General features: G+C 46.3%; 2 protein-coding genes across 2 annotated transcripts; both read right to left on the reverse strand.

Annotated features, from left to right (window-relative positions):
* On the reverse strand, positions 1,948 to 16,735 carry LOC8057596. Its single transcript, XM_021463098.1, has 14 exons — positions 16,314 to 16,735; positions 15,330 to 16,013; positions 14,304 to 14,507; positions 13,785 to 14,099; positions 13,481 to 13,599; positions 12,150 to 13,220; positions 6,254 to 6,395; positions 6,001 to 6,160; positions 5,729 to 5,892; positions 5,366 to 5,445; positions 4,799 to 4,898; positions 4,585 to 4,646; positions 3,144 to 3,303; positions 1,948 to 2,698 (listed from the first exon to the last, which is right to left on the reverse strand). Exons 1-14 carry the CDS (start codon positions 16,485 to 16,487, stop codon positions 2,528 to 2,530), a joined length of 3,606 nt encoding a protein of 1,201 aa, XP_021318773.1. The 5' UTR covers positions 16,488 to 16,735; the 3' UTR covers positions 1,948 to 2,527.
* Positions 20,767 to 23,042, reverse strand: LOC8057598 (aluminum-activated malate transporter 10). The gene is made up of 3 exons (XM_002448309.2): positions 22,460 to 23,042; positions 22,212 to 22,352; positions 20,767 to 22,091 (listed from the first exon to the last, which is right to left on the reverse strand). The coding sequence occupies exons 1-3, from the start codon at positions 22,809 to 22,811 to the stop codon at positions 21,103 to 21,105; spliced, it is 1,482 nt and encodes a 493-aa protein (XP_002448354.1). The 5' UTR covers positions 22,812 to 23,042; the 3' UTR covers positions 20,767 to 21,102.

Genomic DNA, 23,851 nt, shown 5'->3' on the forward strand with positions numbered 1-23,851 from the left:
TCGATCTCTGTCTAGTGAAAATTCAACTAGACGACTTAACCCATAGTGGAGCCATAATACTTCATCAAGCTAAGCTAGCATTGCTTGTAAACTAGGATTTCTAGCAGTACTACAACAGTCGTTATGCTCATATTTATCCATCATATCTACTCAAAAGGTATTATTGACTGCTGTATAAATATGCTTGTTGATTATCCGAAGCCAACCAGAGTTGCTTCATTCTAAAGGAGTGTGGGATGTGCAGACATATTATATTCATGCATGCTCACTGCTAGCTAGCTCATCTTTTCTTCAGAGAAAATAGCCTGAAAACCTTGCTGTTTATGATAAAAGTGCTATACCATATATGATATATGGTATGTGAATCCGGTAATGATGATAGCAGAGCTATTAACATTGGTTCATAACATTACATATTATATCCATTTTTGAAGCCACCAATTTCTTCAGTCATATTGTTTTGTTTCGCTTACATGATAGTACTGCATTTTTTTCCTTACGTCTGTGGTCTATCCCGAGTTCCCAACCACAAGCCATCTTAGCTATATTCTGTAAGCATCTCTGTCGTATCAAAGGTGTCCATATGTCAGTCTCATCATGTGATTTGATTCCCCAAGAAGAGATAAGTTTCCAGAATCCACCAGTGGTGTGCGCTAGATTATATGCTGCTTATAGCTATATAGGTACATGATGCTGTACTATGTCTATCAGCCACATGATCAGATCTAAAGATTGGGGAGAAAGTTGTTAAAGTCCAAATCAGTTTTATTTGTAGGCGAACCATACAAGCTGGTGTTGTACCTGCTCTGGAATCAATTCATTGCGTGGTCCCATGTAGCTTGGTTGCAGTTTAAGCATGAGTAATAACAAACTATGAAATTAAGAAGACACATATATTCCTGCTAGCTTTTTATTTGGTTGCAGTTTTAGACGACGCATGTGATTTGGTTGCAGTTTGATGTGCAGATTCAAAATTGCAGACAGATCCAGAGAGGACATTTGTGCACTTTTGCTAGCTTTATTTATACAGCTTAGTCAAAACTGAATATACATAACACACATGGCGCCAAGCTTTACTTTCTCCAGCTGTAGTTGGAAACCATAACTAAACTTCCTTGTGATCCAATAACACATTGTGAAGCTACTACATGGGATGCCCTTTTGGAGCCTAGCTAGTGTATGTCATCTGTCAAAAGCCCCGTGCGGTACATTGGCAACTTGCAGATATATATACAATAATATGTAGTTATATATATAGGGCTGGACGAATTGGGAGGGATGCATATGCGGTGCACGCCTGAGCTTCGTCGCGCGTCACAGCGGCTTGTTCATCCGAGAGGGACATCCGGGCCGGCTGTCGCTGACACGCCGTGCGCGCTGGTCATTACAAATTGAAATTGTGTTTCGTGGCACCCAGCCAGCGCTCCCGTGTTTGGTCATTTGCCCTAGACGATGATATATTGACATGACATGTCTAATGCTACACGCTAGATGCGACACAGGCGCGTTTGAGTGATGGAAAATGCAGTTTGGTGGATGTACCTTCTGTCAGCGGCTTTTGTTTTCTGTGTTTTCGTGATCGATATCAGAGTGATTTCCCAGAGATAGAGATGTAGCTTTCTTGCGAGTAAAAGAGTAGTATATGTCATCGCTTGAGTGGCATGACCTAGTCGTATGGTCGTAGAGTACGAGCGTGTTGACCTCGATGTGCATACGTAAATGCGAACAGTGGTATCCCTCAGTCCTGAAATGACATGGGAGATTTTTAGTTGTACCAAGTCAAAACCTACTAAATTTGATCAGGTTTATAGAGAAAAGTATTATCAACTACCACATCAAATAGATAATTATGAAAATAAATTTCATAATGTATATAATGAAGCTCAATTGATATCGTTTGAACAACTGAAAATTCCTTATATTTCAGGATGGTGGAGTACAAATATATAAGCATAAAACTATAAATGAGACCAGAGACGATCATCACCTTCCATTTACCTAGTGTAACGTGTCAAGAATCAAGATTACATGGGCTATACAAAATTATCACCTTTCAAAGAACTACATAGTACATACATTCACTCCAAACCTAAATCCACAGAAACAACATTAGCATTGTATGATAGTCAAGTCACGTGATTTCCTATTTTGATTGTAAATTTGAGATACACCATTAGTACATACATGCATCTCCAAAGTATATGGCGTGTCAGAACCATAGTTCTCTTTAGTTCGCCAAAACCAATACAAGGGACAATTTAAAAGGAGAACTCTCGGCACTCAGCATCGTGTACCTCTTGACTTGCAGATGCGTTAAGGGGCACTATAACCAGCACAAACAAGCAATAATTCCCGTCATGGGTAGCTCAAAAAGCTGAACTGATTCCAGAAGACCCAAAACAAAGTGATGCACCTCTCATCACTACCATGAAACAAACAAATACACAATGATCTCACCAACGGTTTAAAAGGTCAGCTAGTCCCCAAAGATAAAGGCAAACCTTAGTTCAGTCTTAAGATGTCCTTATCAAAAATAGAAGCTGCCCATATCTGTACTGATTTTCGTAGAATGATACTCATTGTAGTTCAGATACCCCCAGAAACGGGAAAGGCCAAGCTCCCCATATTTCGAAGATTTTGAATGCAAAATATACAAATCTTTCATGTTGCCCTCAAACTTTGTTCTAATTACATCCACCTGCATTGAAAAGCATACAGTGACCAAAGGGCGCTAAAAAGCCTATTAGCAGATAATACTTGTGGCAAGGTGAGATTTGGAGGCAGTGGAGATCCTCTAAACTACTGCTGCAGATAACAGTGAACAATCAACAAAAGCGGATCTTAGCAACTAAGAAAAATCAAACTGTTAAGTTTCAGACAATGTGACAGAACAAAGGGATTCCATTGTCAACTAACGATGACCAAACTGCCAGTTCTATATCAGCATTTAAGGGCAGTGGCTTATTAACTAACAGGGATACCAACCCCAAGCCACTCTGAACATATAGGACATCCAGGAGTTGAAAGGCTACACATATATATCACCAGATGGGTTGGACGCTTTTCAATTTGCATGCTGGAGTTGAAAGGCTGAATCAAGGCGTAAATCAAACTACATTGCTTGTATGAAACTGAGAGAATACCTGAGAGAAGTTTATAAGGTATTGCAGATTACTTAGTTGATTTACTGATAAATCACAAGTATCACCAAGACTCTGGAAGCATAATCTTAACTCCAAAGCCAGTTGCAGCATGCTTTTGATTATCGTGGCAACTTGTTTTGACTCATCAGATAAGAAACATCTGAAAAAACATGTCATGATCAGTTATCAACGAACACAAATACGTCATGATAAGTTTAAAAACAAACACATCAACCAATCAGACAACAATTGCCACGTTGTAAAGCATACTCCATCCAGTCCAATCCAGTATTATTAAGTCGTCCAACTAATTGTGATTAGTCGACAATTCGCCACTCAGTTGGTGGGCATTAACTTGGTGCAGAAACTCGACTAGAGTGACTAGTTCACCAGTCATATGACTACTCTATGGCCAATCATGACTGGTAGCTCAATTTAGGCATGGATGACTTGACCTCAATGAGTTAGCCTTGGAATTTTATCCCATTTCAGTTTAATGTGATAATGTGCTCTGCATGTGCTGCTATGATAGTTTGCTTGACTTGCTACTTTGTTAGTGCTACACTGCTACTTACTCTGGAATATTTAATCTATATTTGTGCTATTCTTTGTGCCTCTGCCACCGACTAGTCTTTCTAGTGACCCGAGTAGTCGACCTAGTTGTCTAGTCAGTGCCAGGGTGTCTAGGCTTGACTTACCGACTTGAAAACACTCCAATCACAATTAGGGTGCGAATGTACTCTTAGAAGGTGTGTGTTGCAAGGGTTCTTGCCCTATTTTCTTCTTAATACAAAGATACACAGCTCTCCTACTTGTTCGAGGGGGAAAAAAGCACCTCGATCACAGTAAGTGTCATTGTGGACATAGGCATATGGTCTCCGGGACAGAATTCTGGTCATGAATTATAGTTGCATATTTATAAGACCAAGTAGAGGTGCAATCTTGTGAAAATTTTCTTTGGCAAATCTACTTTGTTTCTACATACCCAAATTTAATTACTCATGGAGATATCCACATTAAATCTAAATAGGATGATACACACAGATAAGAAAAACGAGAAATGAGATAGAGAAAATAAGCTTCTTTTGATGAGTTAAACACAATCTTTTAGTCTGGATACTCAATTAAATACTCGTGTTTCCCATGCCATCTATAAATCTATTTATTACCCTAACTCATACATGAAAGAAGTAGGTCCATACTCCATATACTCACCTATGTAACCAACTGCAAAAATGACAAGCCAAAACTTTAACAGTCAGGTGATTTTATTATTATTTATATTATACTGATGGCAATGAATTACACCACTAAACAGATAAAGCAGAAATAAATGCCAGTTTTGCACATTGATGTTGTTCCCATTCATTTGAACAAACGGTATACTTAAGTACATAGTCAGTATCGCAAATTACAAATATTTTTTTAAGGTTTCACTCACATGTCAAGTGCATCAGTAATATAACACATATGCACATACTCCAGGTCCAGTATATCCCTCACCTAAGCAATAACAGAATATTAGTAGCCATAGTTTAATTCGTAAGTGATAAGTGTATTTAATGTAACAGAAAAAATAAGAAAGGAAGCCTAACAAAGCATATTAATTCCTCTCAGGGTGAAGTTTTACAAGAATAGTGATTGAAATACTATACCTGATTTTTAAGGGAATGTTGAAAACGGCGCCACGATATATCAGATAAATGGCAATGGAGATACTGCTGTAGTGTTGATAGAAAGTGATAAAGTTTATGCCTAAATAAAGTCATACAACAGAAAGAAAAGACAGACAGTTAATGCCAGAAACCAAAATAAAGCCACATGACTGTTCATTATAGGTAAAAATGCTATTCATGGGCACAGTACAAGAAATTAGAAATGAGCCAACAGGATGAGCAAGATCCAGTATGCTTTGTTGACTTACTAAAATTAGTTTACACAATTGCAAATCAAATATCTATATCTACTACTACATATGCAACTGAATGGATAATTGCCTAATTGGATATGAACTTTATATCAACTTTACTATGATATGAACATGCCTTGTATATTCCATTTCCAAAGGAATTCCAGAAGCAAGATAAGAATCAACAATTTATCAAACAATCTAGGAAAAAGTATTTTATTCCTAACACTTCAGTGACAGCATAAAACTGATAACAGGAATATAAGGTCGGTGATGGGTGCCAAAGTTTTAGAAAGATTCACAATGTGAGTACCTCACTTTCATTACAAAATTCAATTTCTTCAACACATCAGGTCTGCTATTGCTGGAGCGACTGATGAACTGTGTCAACTCCTGTGATAATGTAGCAAGAGAGTCATATATTCACATACATACCAAAGAAGTGCCGCATTACCAAGATCTATAATGAGAACTAGAGAAAAGAAACTGCTTGCTGTAGCTACTTGATAAGAAAATTTAGCTCAGGATCAGTCAACAATGGTACTTTCCATGAACACTGGGCACTAACAAAATTGGTTCAGTCCACAGGAAATAATAACAGAAGTCGAAGTTCTCATAGCATGTACATCTAAATGAATGAAATGCTGTGGATGAAACATCAATGGAGAAAAGATACCTTTAGAAATCTCCATACTTCAGTCAGTGAAAACACTGCAAACCTGACTTGAAGAAGATAACAGAATATTTCAGCATATATTTTAAGTGTGTCATCTGTAATGACAATATTCACTGGCCATTCAGCTTTATAACCCAACAAGATATCATCCAGCAAATCAAGACCTGGCAGTAAAGAATCAGGCAGTTAACAATCTCAGAAGTAGAACTTTAGTAAACAAGCTGCAGATATAGTAGGTAGAGTCATAGAGACATCCCAGATGAAATTATTACCACATGCAGAGGCATCAAAAGAATCAACGGGTGGCTCCCTCATGTATATAAACAATCTTTCCTTATAAGGATCAGAATCACAAGATGATTTCTGCAAAGCCAAGTCCATAAGCCCTTGGATCTCTGATCTTTTCTGCTCAGATTTAACAAATGACAATTTCTGCACGGAGAAAGTTCAAATTTGAGAAGACTTGTACAGATTAACAAAAACACATGACCTATGGCTCAAATACTAAGGTTAGACAAACATTACCTTATGATAAATTGAAGCAATAAAGGAATCTGCCCAGTCAGCTATTTCCATGAAATGGTACCGCCGCAGAGCTAGCAGATGTGCACAAAGATCAAAACCTTCCTCAAGCAACTTCATCGTGAAGCTGCTAACATATTTATACCTTTTAAAGTTAAGGAAGAAAGGGTAAAATTGGAAGAAAACTTAGATGCATTTTGAGTGGTTATGATTAGGATATGTTAGTTAAGCCTAATTGCTATGTATCTTAATTTCTGCATTAGTAGTAGCGGTGCCTTGGCATCCAAGTTTGGAGCAGGCATCTTTACTTTTGCTATAGCATATTCTGGAGTGGGTGGCTGACCACATTGCTATATAAGTGGCAGACCCCCCTCCCTCTATTGTATCCCTGTTATCACAATTTTGATTCAATCCAAGCGGTCAAGGGCCAAGCTGCCCTCTGGGCATTCCCAGATCCAAATCTCTATGAGTTGGGCAACAATTGGTATCAGAGCCTTAGGGTTTACCCAGAGAGAGAGCCATGTCCACCGAGAGTGCTCGCGTCCGGGCAGCCGCCGCCGCCGCAGCAGCAGCTGCTGTGGCATCCACGGTGGAGCAGCGGGGCGTTGGAGCCTTCGGCGCAGGGGGAGATGACCGCAGGACGCGCCTTGCTGCCGCAGAGGCAGCGGCGGCGGCCGCGGCCGTCACGGCCCAGCAGGCAGCAGCAGCGGCGCAGGCCGCAGTTGACGCCGCGGCCGCCCTACGCCGGGAGCTGGAGCAGGAGGACGCGGTCTCCGCGGGATCGCGATCGCGCACTCCCGAGCGCCGCCGCCAGTCGCCGTCTCCTGAGCGGCGCCGTGGTCGTCGCGGGCGTTCGCCGGTGCCGCAGATGGTCTACTGCGACTCCGGGGCCGGGACGCCGTGGCCGATGCTCACCAAGAGCAACTACCACGAGTGGAGCCTCCTGATGAAGGTAAAGCTCCAAGCTCGACATCTTTGGGATGCAGTTTACCTCGGTGGCGTCACGTATGAGGAGGATCGCCGGGCCTTGGAGGCTCTGTGCGCCGCTGTCCCGCTCGACATCGCGGCCTCCATCGCCAACAAGAGGACGGCGAAGCTGGCGTGGGACGCCATCGCGCTGCGCAGAGTCGGCGGTGACCGGGTACGCCGCGCGACGCTGCAGCGCCTTCGCGGGGAGTGGGAAGGCCTCGCCTTTCAGCCCGGCGAACATGTCGAGGACTTCGCCGTGCGCCTCAGCAGTCTGATGGAGCAGATGAAGCTGAACGGCGACACCGACCTCACCGAAGAACGCACCGTCGAGAAGCTCCTCCGGTGCATGCCGAAGAGGTACAGGCAGATCGTGAACTCGATCGAGACTCTGCTCGACTTCGACGCGCTCACCATCGAGGACGTCACCGGCCGGCTCAAGTCGGTCCAGGACCGAGAGCTGGCGGACGACCTCGAATCCGCCAACGCCGGCGGCAAGCTTCTGTACACCGCCGAACAGTGGCGGGCCTTCGACAAGAAGAAGGAGGAAGCAGCCGGGCCGTCCAAGGACAAGCGACGGCGACCTCGCGGTGGCAAGAAGAACAAGCCGCGCGGCGATCGCGACGGAGGCGGAGCCGGTGGCGGAGGGGCGCAGGCGGACAAGGCAGGAGGTGCGGACGGCGAGCGCAAGGCGAATCGCGACGACCTCTGCCTCAACTGCCATCAAGCAGGCCACTGGGCCCGAGACTGTCCTCATCCCCGACGCAACCGAGAGCGCGGTGGCGCCGCCAACGTCGCCCAAGTGGATGAGGACGCTGCCGCCTTCCTCGCGCATGGCTTCCTGGAGCTCGACGCACAAGGGAGCTGCAGCAAGGCCCAAGCTTCAATCTTCTGCGCCAAGAACGGCTGCCTCGAGCTTGAAGAACCCCGTGCGCGACGGATGGTACCTGGACAGCGGTGCAACCCACCACATGACCGGCCGACGCGAGCTCTTCACCGACCTGGACACTTCTGCCAGAGGATCGGTGAGGTTCGGCGACGAGTCGAAGGTGGAGATCCATGGCGTCGGGTCCATCATCTTCGAAGCAAAGAACGGGGAGCACCGGGTGCTCCACGGCGTCTACTTCATCCCAGCGCTCAGGAATTCGATCATGAGCCTCGGCCAACTGGACGAGGGGGGGTCAAAGGTGGAGATCGAGCACGGCGTCCTGCGGTGCTAACCGCCTCTATGTCCTGCATCTGAACCAGGCCAAGCCACTCTGCCTCGCCGCACGCAAGGATGATGCGGCATGGCGCTGGCACGAGCGCTACGGTCATCTCCACTTCGACGCTCTCCGGCAGCTGTCCAAGAACGACATGGTGCGCGGATTGCCGGCGATCACCCACGTCGGGCAGTTCTGCGACACGTGCGTCCTCGCCAAGCATCGTCGAGCCCCGTTCCCGGCGGAGGCTGAGTACCGCGCGCAGGAGCCGCTCAAGCTCGTCCACGGCGATCTCTGCGGCCCAATCACGCCGGCGACTCCGGGCGGTAGACGCTACTTCCTGCTGCTCGTCGACGACGCCACGCGGTACATGTGGGTGGCACTGCTGACCACCAAGGACGCCGCCGCGGACGCCATCAAACATCTCCAAGCTGTAGCTGAGAAGGGGAGCGGACGCAAGCTCCAGGTGCTGCGCACCGACAACGGTCGCGAATTCACCGCCATGGAGTTTGCGGCCTACTGCGTCGATGAAGGAATCGAGCGCCACTACACCACCCCCTACTCGCCGCAGCAGAACGGAGTCGTGGAGCGCCGGAACCAGACGGTGGTGGCCATGGCTCGTGCGCTGCTGAAGCAGAGGTGCCTTCCGGCTCGGTATTGGGGGGAGGCAGTGGTGACTGCTGTCCATCTCCTGAACCGAGCGCCTACCAGGAGCTTGCAGGGCAAGACGCCTTACGAGGCATGGCACGGCAAGACGCCGGCGGTGGGTCACCTGCGCACGTTCGGGTGTGTGGCATACACCAAGGACCTTACCCAGCTGAAGAAGTTGGATGATCGGAGTCGCCCCGGCATCTTCATCGGGTACGCCGACGGTGCCAAGGCGTACCGCGTGCTCGACCCGGCGACGCAGCGAGTGCGCGTGTCACGGGATGTCATCTTCGACGAGAGCCGCGGCTGGGACTGGGTGAAGGCTGGAGAGGACGCAGCTCCAGTGAACACGGAGTTCGTCATCGAGTACGCGGTGTTCAGCGGGAAGGAAGGAGCACGAGGCGAATCCTCAACAACCTCTTCTGCTTCGACCACTCCGACCACCGCAGTTGCTCCAGCCGCGCCTACACCATCTCCGACCACTCCGACCACTTCAGCATCTCCGACAACGCCATCAAGCTCACCAGCTCCGGGGGAGAACGGGAGCAGTCCTGGAGCTGCTGCGACACCATCTCCGACCACTACTCCGACCACCGATCAGCCCCAAGTCGAGCTCGCGACGCCACTGGAGGATGACGAGGATCGCTTGGACGCCTTCTACGACGACGAGCCCCTCCGGTACCGCAAGATGACCAACATCCTGGGAGATGTGTCTCCTCCAGACCTGGCGCCGCGCCTCTTCGCCCAGCTCCACCTCACGCACGCTGGCGAGCCCATCAACCACGTGGAGGCACGAGGTGATCCGGCGTGGGAGGCCGCCATGAAGCAGGAGATCGAGTCGGTGGAGAGGAACAAGACCTGGGAGCTTGTCGAATTGCCTGCTGGTCATCGCCCGATCACCCTGAAATGGGTCTTCAAGCTCAAGAAGGACGAGAAGGGCTCGATGATCAAGCACAAGGCTCGACCGGTGGCGCGGGGCTTCGTCCAGCAGGAGGGCGTCGACTACGACGACGCGTTCGCCCCCGTGGCGTGCATGGAGTCAGTGCGCGTCCTCCTCGCGCTGGCGGCTGAGGAAGGGTGGTCGGTGCATCACATGGACGTGAAGTCCGCCTTCCTGAACGGCGACCTCAAGGAGGAGGTATACGTGCGCCAGCCACCGGGCTTCGCCGTCGCCGGAGAAGAAGGCAAGGTGTACCGCCTGCGCAAGGCTCTGTACGGCTTGCGGCAGGCACCGCGCGCCTGGAACGCGAAGCGGGACGCCACCCTGAAGGCGATGGGCTTCACCCAGAGCGCGCACGAGGCGGCTGTGTATCGGCGGGGCAGCGGACGCTCTGTCCTGCTCGTCGGGGTGTACGTCGACGACCTCATCATCACCGGCGCTGAGGAGGAGGAGGTCAAGAGCTTCAAGGCGCAGATGAAGGAAAGGTTCGACATGAGCGACCTTGGCTTACTCTGCTTCTATCTCGGCGTCGAGGTGCGTCAGGATGCCAGGGGCATCACTCTCCGCCAGACTCACTATGCCAAGCGGATCCTCGAGCTCGGCGAGATGGTTGGCTGCAATCCGGCGCAGACGCCCATGGAAGAGAAGCTTCGCCTGAGCAGGGAGAGCAAGGCTGAGGAGGTGGACTCCACGCACTACCGGCGGCTTGTCGGCAGCCTCCGGTACCTCGTGCATACCCGGCCGGACTTGGCGTTTGCCGTCGGGTACGTGAGCCGGTTCATGGAGCGGCCCACGGTGGAGCATCTGCAGGCGGTGAAGCGCATCCTCCGCTACGTTGCTGGGACTCTGGAGTATGGTCTTCACTACAAGAGGGCTCCTGGAACAGCGCGCTTCATCGGCTACTGTGACAGCGACCTCGCCGGTGACATCGATACAAGCAAGAGCACCAGTGGGACTATGTTCTTCTTGGGCGATTGTCTGGTCAGCTGGCAGTCAATCAAGCAGAGAGTGGTGGCCTTGTCAAGCTGCGAGGCAGAATACATTGCTACTGCCTCTGCTGCAACTCAAGCACTATGGTTGTCCAGACTGCTCGGGGAGCTGCTGGGCAAAGAAGTTGATGTGGTGGAGTTGAAGGTGGACAGCAAGTCTGCTTTAGCTCTGGCCAAGAACCCAGTCTTCCACGACAGAAGCAAGCACATAAGAATCAAGTACCACTTCATCAGAGACTGCCTGGAAGATGGAAGTATCAAGGCCAGCCACATCCCTACTACTGATCAGCTTGCAGACATACTCACCAAGTCTCTGGGAAAGGCCAAGTTTCAGGAGATGAGGAGGAGGATTGGACTGGAGCAGATCAACCAGCATTAGGCTTAGGGGGAGAATGTTAGTTAAGCCTAATTGCTATGTATCTTAATTTCTGCATTAGTAGTAGCAGTGCCTTGGCATCCAAGTTTGGAGCAGGCATCTTTACTTTTGCTATAGCATATTCTGGAGTGGGTGGCTGACCACATTGCTATATAAGTGGCAGACCCCCCTCCCTCTATTGTATCCCTGTTATCACAATTTTGATTCAATCCAAGCGGCCAAGGGCCAAGCTGCCCTCTGGGCATTCCCAGATCCAAATCTCTATGAGTTGGGCAACAGGATAAAAATCACCGACAATATTTTCAGAAAAACATTAAAATTATAGTATCATTTATCAAGAGCTTGATATGTAAATTTCTCACTAACAGAAGCAGTTGACCAATGGTAAAACAGAAGGTATATATACTACTTAATAAATGGCAACTGGACCAAATTAGACAAAGAGCAATTAGAGATAACAAATCAAAACCTAGTGTTCAAGAAAATTGAGTATCTGATGTTCTGCATCGCTCTTTAAAGCTCACAAACTAACAACACTTGGAACTATCCGCACTACAAATGCCTGAAGAACAGAACTGAAGAAAAAGTTCCAGATCTCCTTAAAGGCTCAGAGACAACTGCATAATAAATACAAATACAGTAGCACAGATGCCAAAACTCTTAAGCCAGTAAGCCTTTTCCGACATTGTAGAATGACTTGAGAGGATGAAACATAACAATTGATAATGAAAACACCCAAAAGCTAATGATTTATTGATTAGGAAAGCTAAAAGGATACTGAAGCAAAACTTCTTGCATAATGCACTTGTCGATAACTATATCAAGGGGCATATCAAACTGTGAACTAAAGTCCACAGCTGGTTTTTCTTTTGATTTATCATCATATAGTAATGATCTCTCCCAGAATGCCCCACCAGAAGCATTTTTGTGGAGACTGTCTCTTGTTGACATTTCTCCTGAGGAAGTAAGGGATGCCTGACTTCTTGTATGACCTTGAAGAAGCTTGGTAGAACAATCAGGCTGTTCATAAGGCTGAGTACTGGGATGTACAACTGTTGCTGCTCCATTTACAGACTCATCAAGGCAGGATGGCCTCCTTGCACAATATACTTCACATGGATCCATGACTGACTCAAAATCAAAGCTGGCAAGTGATTGGTTCTTGCTTTTCCGTTGCACGGCATTCTCCATATGGTAACAAGCTGCATTCTTCAGTATGGGGTTCAAACTGAGATTGTAAGGAATACTGGTATTCCATGGCTGATTTATATTACCAAACTTCCCACTGTTTTTGCTATTTGATAGTTTAGTAGGCCCTGATTCAGAATGTAATGGATAAACTGCAGTACCATGTGATACTTTCTCTACTGACCTTTTATGATCAGTATATAAGAACTCCCCAACTGAATCAATGTTTTCAGATGTGGAACTGGTTCTCTTCATAAACCTGTGAAACGGGGAAAACTGACTATACTGATAATCCAGTTCTAAACCATCAGGCAACGCAGTATGCTTAGTATTCTGTGAGTGTACAGGAACATGTTGGCAACTCAAGCTTTCATCTTTCTCACACTCATCAATTGGGATGGCACAATTTATTCCGTGGTGAACTGAACTGGCTTGGGAAGAAAGCAGCTTCTTGGTTACCAAGGAGCATTTTGCTTCATCTGTGCTTGTACAGTATAATGAGAACATGGAACTGGACAATTTTTCACAAGCTGTAAAACTCTCAATTTCTGTGTCATCTATAGAGGTGTAAGAAGAGCACTCTGAAGATTCCAAGGGATCCTCTTTATCTGAAGATTTATCGGAATTCAAAGAAGCATCATTATCTATTTCATCTGCAGCCCTAACATAAGAAGAAAAAAATCAGAGTACAACAAGGGATTGACTTGCAGCATCCATTGTGCACATATTGGCATGAGTATACTGTATACAACATGTACTATGTACATAGAACGACTCAAATATGAATCGGAAGGGGGGGGGCGAATTTGAGGCCTTGTTTTTTTTGAGACAAGGGAAAATGGGTGGGTGGGGGTGGGGGAAGGGCTAACTATTTCCTGTGCAATCTGTGCACTACAAATAAATCCACAAACAGAGGCATACATATTGCAAGGTAGTGCAGTGTCGCTGTCCCCATAGAACAGCTCAGCATCTGAAATTGATGTATCCAGAAGGTCTGTCCGCTTATGTAGGAAGTTTGATGCAGTATCAAAAGGAATCACCTGAAAGCATATTTGCAAACAGAAGCAAAGGTTATGAGGAATAGAAGGTGAATGAAAACAACTCCCAACAAAGAATCAGCATGACTTTTGGGAAAGCAAGTATTATTGCTTCTGTTAGAGCAAAAATCAGAGAAGTAGATGTTGGAGACAAAAAGCAGAGTGTAATTCAGTTAATGTGACAAGACCTCAACATTAGAGAAAAAATGTTGGAGCTTATCCGTCATCGACTTGTACATAGCATTCCTTTTGCATGTTACTGCCTCCACGCTGCTTTTTGAGAACGTAAATGAATTCATTGAAGACTCAATTGGTGTATCAAACCATGGGAGAACCCCCTCCATATGAATGATATTATGAGAGGGATAAGCATCCCCTCCAGTAGCAGACAGATTGCACGACTTTAGAAGGTTCAAGAGCACTTGAAGCTGCTGCCCAGTACGCAAAAGAGGATGGCATATCTCCTTTAGAAAACATGGAGCAGATACATGATTTCTTCCCTGCTGACAGCAGAGCATGATAAAATGACATTAGACATAATTCAAACGAGTATACTAAATTAAATAACAGTAATTATGGACTGGTTTGCACAGAATAATTGGTAATATTTTTCGATTCTGATGTAACAATATATTCTATTAACAGAGGGAAAAATTTAACTATAGATTTTTATACTTGAAGCTTCACCCAACGAAGTAACATTTTACCTTTAAGGGAAAGAGGGTAAATTCATCTGTTACATCAGAAGAGACTCCTTGAGCACCCTTACTTTCAGTTTGTGTAATGAGAAATTCCTCATATGGGTCATCAACAGAAGCTCGGTAAATCCATGACTTAATGAAGTTAAAGTATGGCTCACAGGAACGTATGAAAAGATACTTCAGAAGACCATAGTGAACTGGATCAGCATCCTAAAATTCAGATGAAACAAAATGAGGAAAAAAATCATTCAGCATCTTACCTAGTATGTCATATGTACAAGATGAACAAGACATCACAATAAGATCTTTGTGGCAAAGAAGGGGAAATTTGTGGTCATCAAGTATACACAAAAAAGCACTCAATTTGGTGGAAACCAACTAAGCAATTGCATATTCGCAGGAGGGCATGATAACATCAGACATGCAACTATACAGAACCCAATAAAAAAGTATGATCTTGGGGAGAAGTGTCACACCCAAGGAAGGAGATGTATTATGCTAGCACTATCAAATCTAGTTTCATTATAATGACAACAAATTGAGGAGCTATCTAAACAAGCATTGAACATCTTGCCTTGCTTATTATAAATGAAAGAGATAGCTACTAATATATTTGCCAACCATCACAAAAAGATAAGAGCTTGGGGCACTTCAGAGTAATAAAAGTAGGCACTCAGTAGATTCCCTTTGAAAATGCCTGCTCCACTTTGGGCATATGTAACAGGAGCTAGAGTGCACTTCAGATAAGAAAAACTCAGGCCAATCAGGTCTACCTGACAATATGGTTACATTTTTAGAACACAAGACGTCTAGTAACTAAACCTACAAACATACAGTATGAATGTACACTCCATGGGAAATATATTAATTAACACGTGTAGATCTAAGACATTATTACAAATATACGTGAATACAAGACATTAGGAACTGATAAATCATACAGTAGCGCAGAGCTAGGAATTTCCTTTAGAAGTTAGATGATTATTAGATAAATGAAGTGTTCAAAACCTAAATCGTAAGATGATGTCTTACACGAATATGGACATACAAATAGGAAAGCAAATCGGTGCCCCGTGGGAAATTCTCAAACTCCACATTTGCATCAGTATTCAAACCCTCCTGGCACAATGTAACACCTGCAAACTTAGGGAAACAAATATTTCCAAGGGATTTAACATGCCTTCTTAACTCCTCAGTGTGTAGATAAATTTCCAGAAGAGTGACTTCTGAAGTGGATTTACAACTCATTCCATCTGAAATCTTCAAAGGTATGCCAGACTGGCCCGCTGAACGCCTAAGCCTAATTGATGCTGGTAAAGTATTCAAAGAACAGAAATAGCCTTCGAGGACCTTATTAACTGCTGCTGCAAATGCTTGGTTTACTAGACTGTAAGGCCGATGCTGCTCAATGTCTTTATCATCAGAATCTTCCTGTCCGTGAACTTCTCTACTTGCACAATTCATTTCTCGGCTTTGGAAGAGGTAAAAGTGCACAAACTTGTGAAGAAAGAAGACCGCAAGACCCGTAGAGCGTAAAGATTTGAGAATACTCCCCACGGATGTGGTGCTCGAGGAACGCAACCACACATTTGTGACACGGTTAGAAGTCCTGTCAGCCGGATTTGAGGAAAACAGCGCTGAAAGCTCCTCAATCTCATCTAAAGATGATTTGACACCATACAGCGCATGCAAGGCCAGATGAACCAAAGCATCATCCTGCACAACAAAAATGATCCTCACACTTATCAGCGGCCTAATATGAAATATATTGTTACTCATACATGAAACTGTAACATAACTGATCCCCCCCCCCCAACCCCACCCACCCTCCAAAAAAAGAAAAAAAAATGGCACAGGTACAGAGTTTCAGATAAGAAGTTGCGGATCCAAAAGCTAAAATGTTAAATGCAGCATAATATTTCCTGGAACAAAGTTCCCCAAGCTATCTGTTTACCCATACTCTCACTGAATTTTCAAAATTACAACCAAAGTAGGTGAGAGGTAGATTTCACTCACAGTAACCGATGCAAGCTCGTAGATCGGCTGCAGGCGACGGCGTTCTCTGAGGTCTGAGACGCGAGCGACGCCGCTCTCAGGGACGACCGACTCCCATGTTCCCGGCGGCGTACAGGGCCCGTCTACGCGCAAGGTGGAGAGCAGCGTCGAGAGGCTGGAGGCGCCCGCCTCCATCCCGGGAGGGCGTAGCTAGGGTTTACTGCCCTCCCGCGTGATTTGGTGCAGCACACATCCAACGTTCCGAGCGCAGAACGAAGGTTGGGGGAGCAAAGGAGACGAAGATAGGGGTGGCCGTGCACTGGTGGTGGCAGGCGCCGGCGAGGTGCGCCGGCGAGGGAGTGGACGGCTGGTGAAGTGATGAGAGAGAGGGAGGCAGGCCTGCGAGAATTGGGAAATGAATTTCGAACGGGAGCGAGCCCACCGACTGTTCGCGGGTTCGTTTCAGACTTTCGGCGCAGTTGAGTGCGGCCCAGATCGTTCCGAGGCCCGCGTCAACTCGGCCTATGAATTTGAGCCGCGTCGGAGCGTCGGAGCAGGGAGGACGACCGAACTGGCAGTAAGGATGGGAGCGGGCAGTTTCGGGTCAGCAGGTTTTTGGTTCTTGCGGGTTTTGGTTTGGAATGATTTTTCATCCACAGTTTTCAAATTCGGAGCCCCGAAACTTATTGAGGTCTTGTTTAGTTTCAAAAAATTTTGCAAAATAGGAATAGTATCATTTTCATTTGTATTTGACAAATATTATCCAATCATATACTAATAGACTCAAAAAATTTGTCTCGTCAATTCCGACCAAACTGTGCAATTAGTTTTTATTTTCGTATATATTTAATACTTCATGCATGCGTCTAAAGATTTAATGTGACGAAAAATCTGAAAAATTTTGCAAAATTTTTTAAGAACTAAACAAGGCTTAGGTTTAGTTTCGGATTTGGTTTTCCACCCGTGGATATCTAATAGATATCCGAAATAAATCATTATAGTTAAATTTCATATTTTATAATATGTTAATAATAACTTTTTATTTAGATTATTAAAATTATTCCAAGCTAACTTATAAAAAAATATTTATTTTTTATTGCCTCTTGTTTACACATGTAAATATATGTGTATATATCATGTATATGTTTATAGAAAGTCTTTATTGCTATTACTATGTTGCCATAGAAAACGGGTTTCGGGTACCCATTCAGGTTTTGGGTATCCGCGGGTTTGGTTCCGGAGATAGATTATCATTCGAATCGGTGTTCGATGCGGTTTAGGGTTTCGATTTCAGGTTTCGGGTTTGGGTGCACAAAGACTTCACCCGATCCGAATCCGCCCCGTTGCCATCCTTAACTGGCACGGACGCAGAGGCGGCGGGGGCGGGAGACAGCGGACCGGTGGAGGACCGTCGTAGGGGCGGCGGACCAACGAAGGGCAGCAGGGGCGGTGGCAAACCGGCGAACAACATTGTGCCTATTGGGCGTGCGTGATGACAGGAGAGCCGGAGAGGAGTCGATCGCATAGGTAGGCCTACAGTTATCGTCTGTCACATCGAATGTTTGGACACATATACAAAGTATTAAATATAGAATATTTACGAAACTAAAAACACAACTAGAAATTAATTTAGACACTAATTATCAAATAAAATAAAAATATTACGATACTTGTTAACAACTCTAACCAAACACCCCCTTAGTTATGCTAGTATGGTGGGCTTTTGAGCAAGCTGCTTGGAGAATCAAAACCTGACCCTAACCTCGACCTGCCTTGTTTTGGGTTGCCCAACCCAAAGACCCTCGGTGCGAGGATACGGAAGAGGAGATCTGCTCCCCGTCGGGTCTACAACCCGTAGATTTTGAATTTAGGCCCACTTTGTTGAATTTGAAAACAAAGATGTCAACAAGTAAAGGGTGTTTTTTTAATACTAGTGGTAGAAAAGATGGTCACAACTACAATAATAACAAAGGAGGATAATTGTTTAAAGGGGTAGAATCAATGCATGTTATCATGAAAATTTTAGAATTTAGTTTTTTTCTTAACACGTCTCATAAAATAACATGAAACCCTTAATTAATAATAGTAAGATTACTGTTCAGACGCTTAACGTGTTACCCTATCTCTAGCAAACCCACTCGGAGCTAGCACGTGCATTAGGTACATGTATTTACATGTTTGGTCATGGTCCTGTTCATGTGAAAGCCAACATAATGGCCCTTTTTTCTTTATACTCCGTTCATTCTAAATTATACTTCACTTTTATATTTATCCTTTAAATCAAAGTTATTTACTTTGAACTATCATCATCTACAATATCAAAGTGTTTTCATATTATTATTTTTATTAAATACGTCTTTGATAGTGTATATATGTTTGTACTTCGTAGATGACGTTACATTTTTTCTAAAAACTTAGATAAACTTAGAGCAATTTAACAAAGTTTAGACTCCACGCCATCGCCTCATCACCATCGTGTTGTTTAGGGCCGCCAGAAGGAGAGGGGACCCATCCTTTTTCCCCGTGTTTTTTCTAGTGTCTTAGGATTGAATCCAAATAAAATTTCTAGCAAAATTGAATGTTTTTTCGGTTGGGATCGTGTATCTTGGGATGACTTTAGTGATTGCGATGATTGTAGGTGACGATTTCAATGGCAGATGACCAATTTGTGGTCTTTATCCTCATCGTCGATGGTCACAGAGAGGAAATCAAGATCTCGAGGTGATGAATCTGCATCTTATGTGTGTTTCCAACGATGCAACTGTCAATATTCCTCCATCCATTCAGATGCATTTTGGACTTGTTCCGTAGTGTTGTATCTCGCGACATATCTAATATTTTAGGATTGGTCATTGGATTCGGCATAACGACAGTGTGAAGATGATGAAAAAATTTAGATATAATATTTTAATATTTATTTCAGTTTTTTCATGTGTAATTTGTCGACGTATCCCTTTCCCTTCACAAAACAAATTTTAGAGCAATTTAATTTAGGTCAAAACTAAAATGAAATATAATTTGGAAAGTAGAATTGTTTAGATACCGTTTTGTCTGAGATCTACAATTGGACGTCAATGTTGTCGCCAACGGAATGACGACAATAAAGAACAGTATTTTCCTATAATAACTTTTTTCGTATACGTAGGCAAGGTCACTCAACTAGCTGATTGTTGACTGAATGTAAACAATAGCCAAGAAACCATCGGTGTTCGGCAGAATCAAAGATCAGAATGAAGAGCACATGGAGTATCTTGCGACAGTGCGACTTAATTAGCTAGATATTCTACATAATCGATCACACAAAATGCGCAGATCACTTAGGCCTTGTTTAGATCCAAAATCTTTTTGGATTTTAACACCGTAACACTTTCGTTTTTATTTAATAAACATTATCCAATCATGGAGCAACTAGACTTAAAAGATTCGTCTCGTGATTTACAGTTAAACTATGTAATTAGTTATTTTTTATCTATATTTAATGTTTCATGCATGTGCCGCAATATTCGATGTGATAGGAAATCTTGTAAAGTTTTGGGTTTTTGAGTGTATCTAAACAAGGCCCTTAGCCTCCCATTTTGCTGACTTTGTAATAGAAGCTGCTTATATGGCGGTTCCACTTTCATTCGCCTGTCTGTCGTCCGACCAAACTTTTGTTTTGAAAAAATTGTCTGACCAAACATTTTTGGTCATTCTCCCGTCTCCGCCGTCAGACTTGGTGATGGGATCGGGGTCCCTGTGATTTTTCAGGTGTGTCCTGACATCCTGACTATAAGAATAACGTGCCTTGTTTAGATGCCAAAAGATTTTGGATTTCGCTACTGTAGCATTTTCGTTTGTTTATGGTAAATATTGTTCAATTATGGACTAACTAGGATCAAAAAAATTTGTCTCGTGATTTACAGGTAAACTGTTCGATTGGTTTTTATTTTTATCTATATTTAATGCTTTATGCATACGCGGAAAGATTCGATGTGACGTAGAATCTTGAAAACTTTTTGGTTTTGGGTGAACTAAACCAGGCCTACCATTGAAGTCGGTTTCAGGGACTTTACATTCTTTTCAGGTAAGAATTCATTCGTCGGCGTAGAGTTCCAGTGCTTCGCATTGCTGTAATGCAACAAAAAGCATACCGAGAATCTGGTAACCTTTCATTTGGCTTATGCCGCTCAGGAGCTCCCAAATCTTGATAAACTATGGAATGCAAAGATTAAACTTTCCAAGGTTTTTCGTTTTACATGTGCTACATTAAGTCATTAGGCTAGGTTGCTGACTTCATGATTAGAATTTATATTACTAAGAGAGCGTTAATAATTTGAGCCATGCATAGCGGTGTGCTGGGTCAGTGCTATGATGAGCTTTTCAGCAGATTATCAAGCATTTTCCATTCCCCAAAAGCAGCCTTTTTCCACCATGTTAGGTTTTCAGGATTAGATTGTTGATAAACCAATGTTAATTAAATCTGAAGCTAACCACAACTTGTTTGGTTGCGGGAAATGAAATGTGTAGATCTGCCATCGCTTCATCCTTTACAAACAAGCAAGCTTAAGGAATGATGAGAAATGATGATCTTATCCCCAAAACCATGATGAATGAGGACAATACTATTCTCCTATTCTCAATCAGAGTCCGTATGTGATTCCCTTCATGTTAGGTCTCGTTTGAATGTTGAATGCATTCGAAACATGAGGATTGTTTTCAAGGGTGTGTGACTCATCAGATCGGGCCAGTATGATAATCTGGCCAGTGGGCTCGACTCATCGTCATCTTCATTTACCGGTAGTGGACTGAATTCTGGCGCAATCCGATTCGATTAGGCCTGCTCAAGCGTCTTCATCGTCCCATTCCCTTCCGACTCTTTGATCACGTTTTTCGCGGGCTTTTCGTTTTCGTCGTCTGCTGACTCGAAGTTGGCGAGGTTCGCCAGCATGTCGACGGCGTCCGCGACGCCCTCGATCCTCAGGGACACCTCAATCAGCAGCGAGGTGATCGTGAACAGCTGCGCCGCGCCCACCATCGGCGCCGCGGGCTCCGCCGTAGTCGTTGCATCGGCAAGAAGCAGCCTGGACGGGAGCGACCTCAGGTCGGCCTGCAGCTCCTCCACGGCGGCGTTCATCTCCACCACGGCCAAGTCCAGGCCCCGCGACGTCGTCATCGTGTCCACGGAGCTCGACGCCGCCCTGAGCGCCGTCGCGCACCGCGCCGCCACCCGCGCGCACGCGCCGGCCAGGTGCCGCCTGGCGTGACAGGGCGCCGCCGCCTGGGTCTCCGCCGAGCGGACGCAGCCGCGCAGGGCCTCCACGCAGTAGGCGCAGTGGCGCATGGCGGCGCCGACGTTCCTGTACTGGCCGTACGGGTGGCGGAAGGCGAACCTGCCGTGCGCGGGCTCCCACCGCGCCAGGTTGGCCTGCGAGTCCTCGGACGCCTTGGAGTTGAGCACGCACTTGTACCCCTCCGCCGCCTTCTTCGAGGACTGCTGCTGCTTGTTCGCCTGCTCCCCGGCGGCGACGAAGTAGTCCTGGACGCAGGCCTCGACGGCGTCCGCGAGCTTGTCCATGTTGCGCACGGTGGCGCGGTGCAGCTCCTGGCCGGCCCACACGGGGCAGATGAGCGCGCAGATCGCGACGCACATGGAGACGCCGATGGCGATGGTGCACACCCGCTGCTGCGCCATCGCCACGAGCGCGTCCACGCGGTAGCCCGACACGGCCACCAGGCTGTAGGTCAGGATGAATATGGTGACGCCGTAGTCGAACCGCGCCTTCACCGTCGGGATGAAGCGAGAGAACGTCGCCATCGCAGCTGTGAGTGAGTACAACAGGTTTCGCACTGCTATGTTAGTCATAAACTCATGCATAACTCATACAAATTAAGTGCACTTTGCAATTCACACGCACATACGGGCTCTAATTTGGTACGTACCAAGCACAAAAACTGAGCCACTTCTGATGAACGGCTGAAACTTTTCATCGGTCTTGCTGGCGATCCAATGCACGCCAAGCGCGATGACACCGGCACTGGCCGTGGCGAAGGCTCGGTTGAACCCCTTGTACACACAGCCACCTGCATGGATGCATGCATTCGAGTACAATACGTTAGCAGTGCAGCAAACGCTAATTCCGTGCATAGCATGGGATGCGGTCGACGTACGTGCAGCTAAATTAACTTACCGACAGTGTACTCGAAGACGACGACGACGGTGAGGACGGCCCACATGGCGGCGCCGCCGACGCCGTCGTAGAGGGGCCTGGTGTAGTAGAACACGGAGACCAGCGTGAGGGCGAGGCCGACCTTGAGGCCGTGCACTGCCCTCCTGGGGTCGTCGGCGCCGATCCTCCAGACACGCCTGCCGAACCCGAGCACCCTGTCCCTGAACGCGAGCGCGCACGAGACCAGCCACGCCCACGCCCGCGCGGCCCGGCAGGCCTCGTGCTCCACCGCCACCGCCGAGGCGCCCTCCGGCACCGTCACCCGCCACTCCGGGGCACTAGCTGGCCCCTTCGCCGCCGCGGCCATCTCCATGGACGATATCTTTGTTGTGCTTTAGTTATCCCGTTGCACCGTACCTGTCTGCCTGTCTGCTGTCGCGTGTAAGGGGCGCCTCACCGGCACCGCGCAGAGTGTAGTAGGATAGATAGGAGGGAGGGATGCAGGTAGACGTGTTTGGAGCGAGGAACTCAGTAGAGACTAGCTAGAGAGCCCTAGTTCATCAGCAGGCTAGGCTCTGATGATGCATGCTCAGCTCTTCTTCTGCTTTTGCTTTGGAGTGTGTGGAAAAATCTGGACGAGTCACGCGTATATATAGCGGGTAGTGGAGACTGGAGCCTGATGATGTTAGGCCACGCGCGGTACGTCGTGCAAGGCGAGGAGGCGCACAAATCTGAAAGCGGCAAAGCGCCGCAGCTTCGATGTTCGATGTACGCAAATATGCAGTATATACATGCACATGCACGGTTTCATAAAAACCAACAGGAATAATAGACAGTACAGTTACGGTCAATGCATGTTTTTTTTTTTGACTAGTTCGGTCAATGCATGGTTGGCATGGCGAACCAAACCTAACTACGGAACCCGCCCAAGGCACCCGCATGGCCGCATCGTCGTCCCCTGGCGCTGCCCGAGCTCGCCGGCGAGTGCCCGAGCTTGTGGATGCAGTCCAACTCGAGGCAACGATCGTCCTCGTCCAACGCGCGCTGCAGGTCGCTGCACCGCAAGTGTGGCACGCTGCCGCGGCCAAACACTCGTGCCGCTGTTCACCTGAGATTTAGTATTTGGCAGCAATCGCATGCGCTAGTTTATTTTTGTGCCACAGCCTGCCAAGCACACTATATTCGTCCGCCAAACTCGCGGTGCGGTCACAACTGTGGCGTGTGCAGTTACACCGAGACCCAAACACGGCCCTACGTTACCAAAAACCTTTAGATTTTCTTTCCGAAAGTTTTGGTTGTAAAAGCTAAAAGTTATGACTGAAATATTATTCTTTAATTTATTGATGAAGAAAAATACTGCTGACTAACACACAAAATTGAGCTTAGTCCCTCTGTCCTAAAAAGAATGACGTT

The sequence above is a fragment of the Sorghum bicolor genome, chromosome 6 (genome assembly GCF_000003195.3).
Source record: "Sorghum bicolor cultivar BTx623 chromosome 6, Sorghum_bicolor_NCBIv3, whole genome shotgun sequence".
NCBI lineage: Eukaryota > Viridiplantae > Streptophyta > Magnoliopsida > Poales > Poaceae > Sorghum > Sorghum bicolor.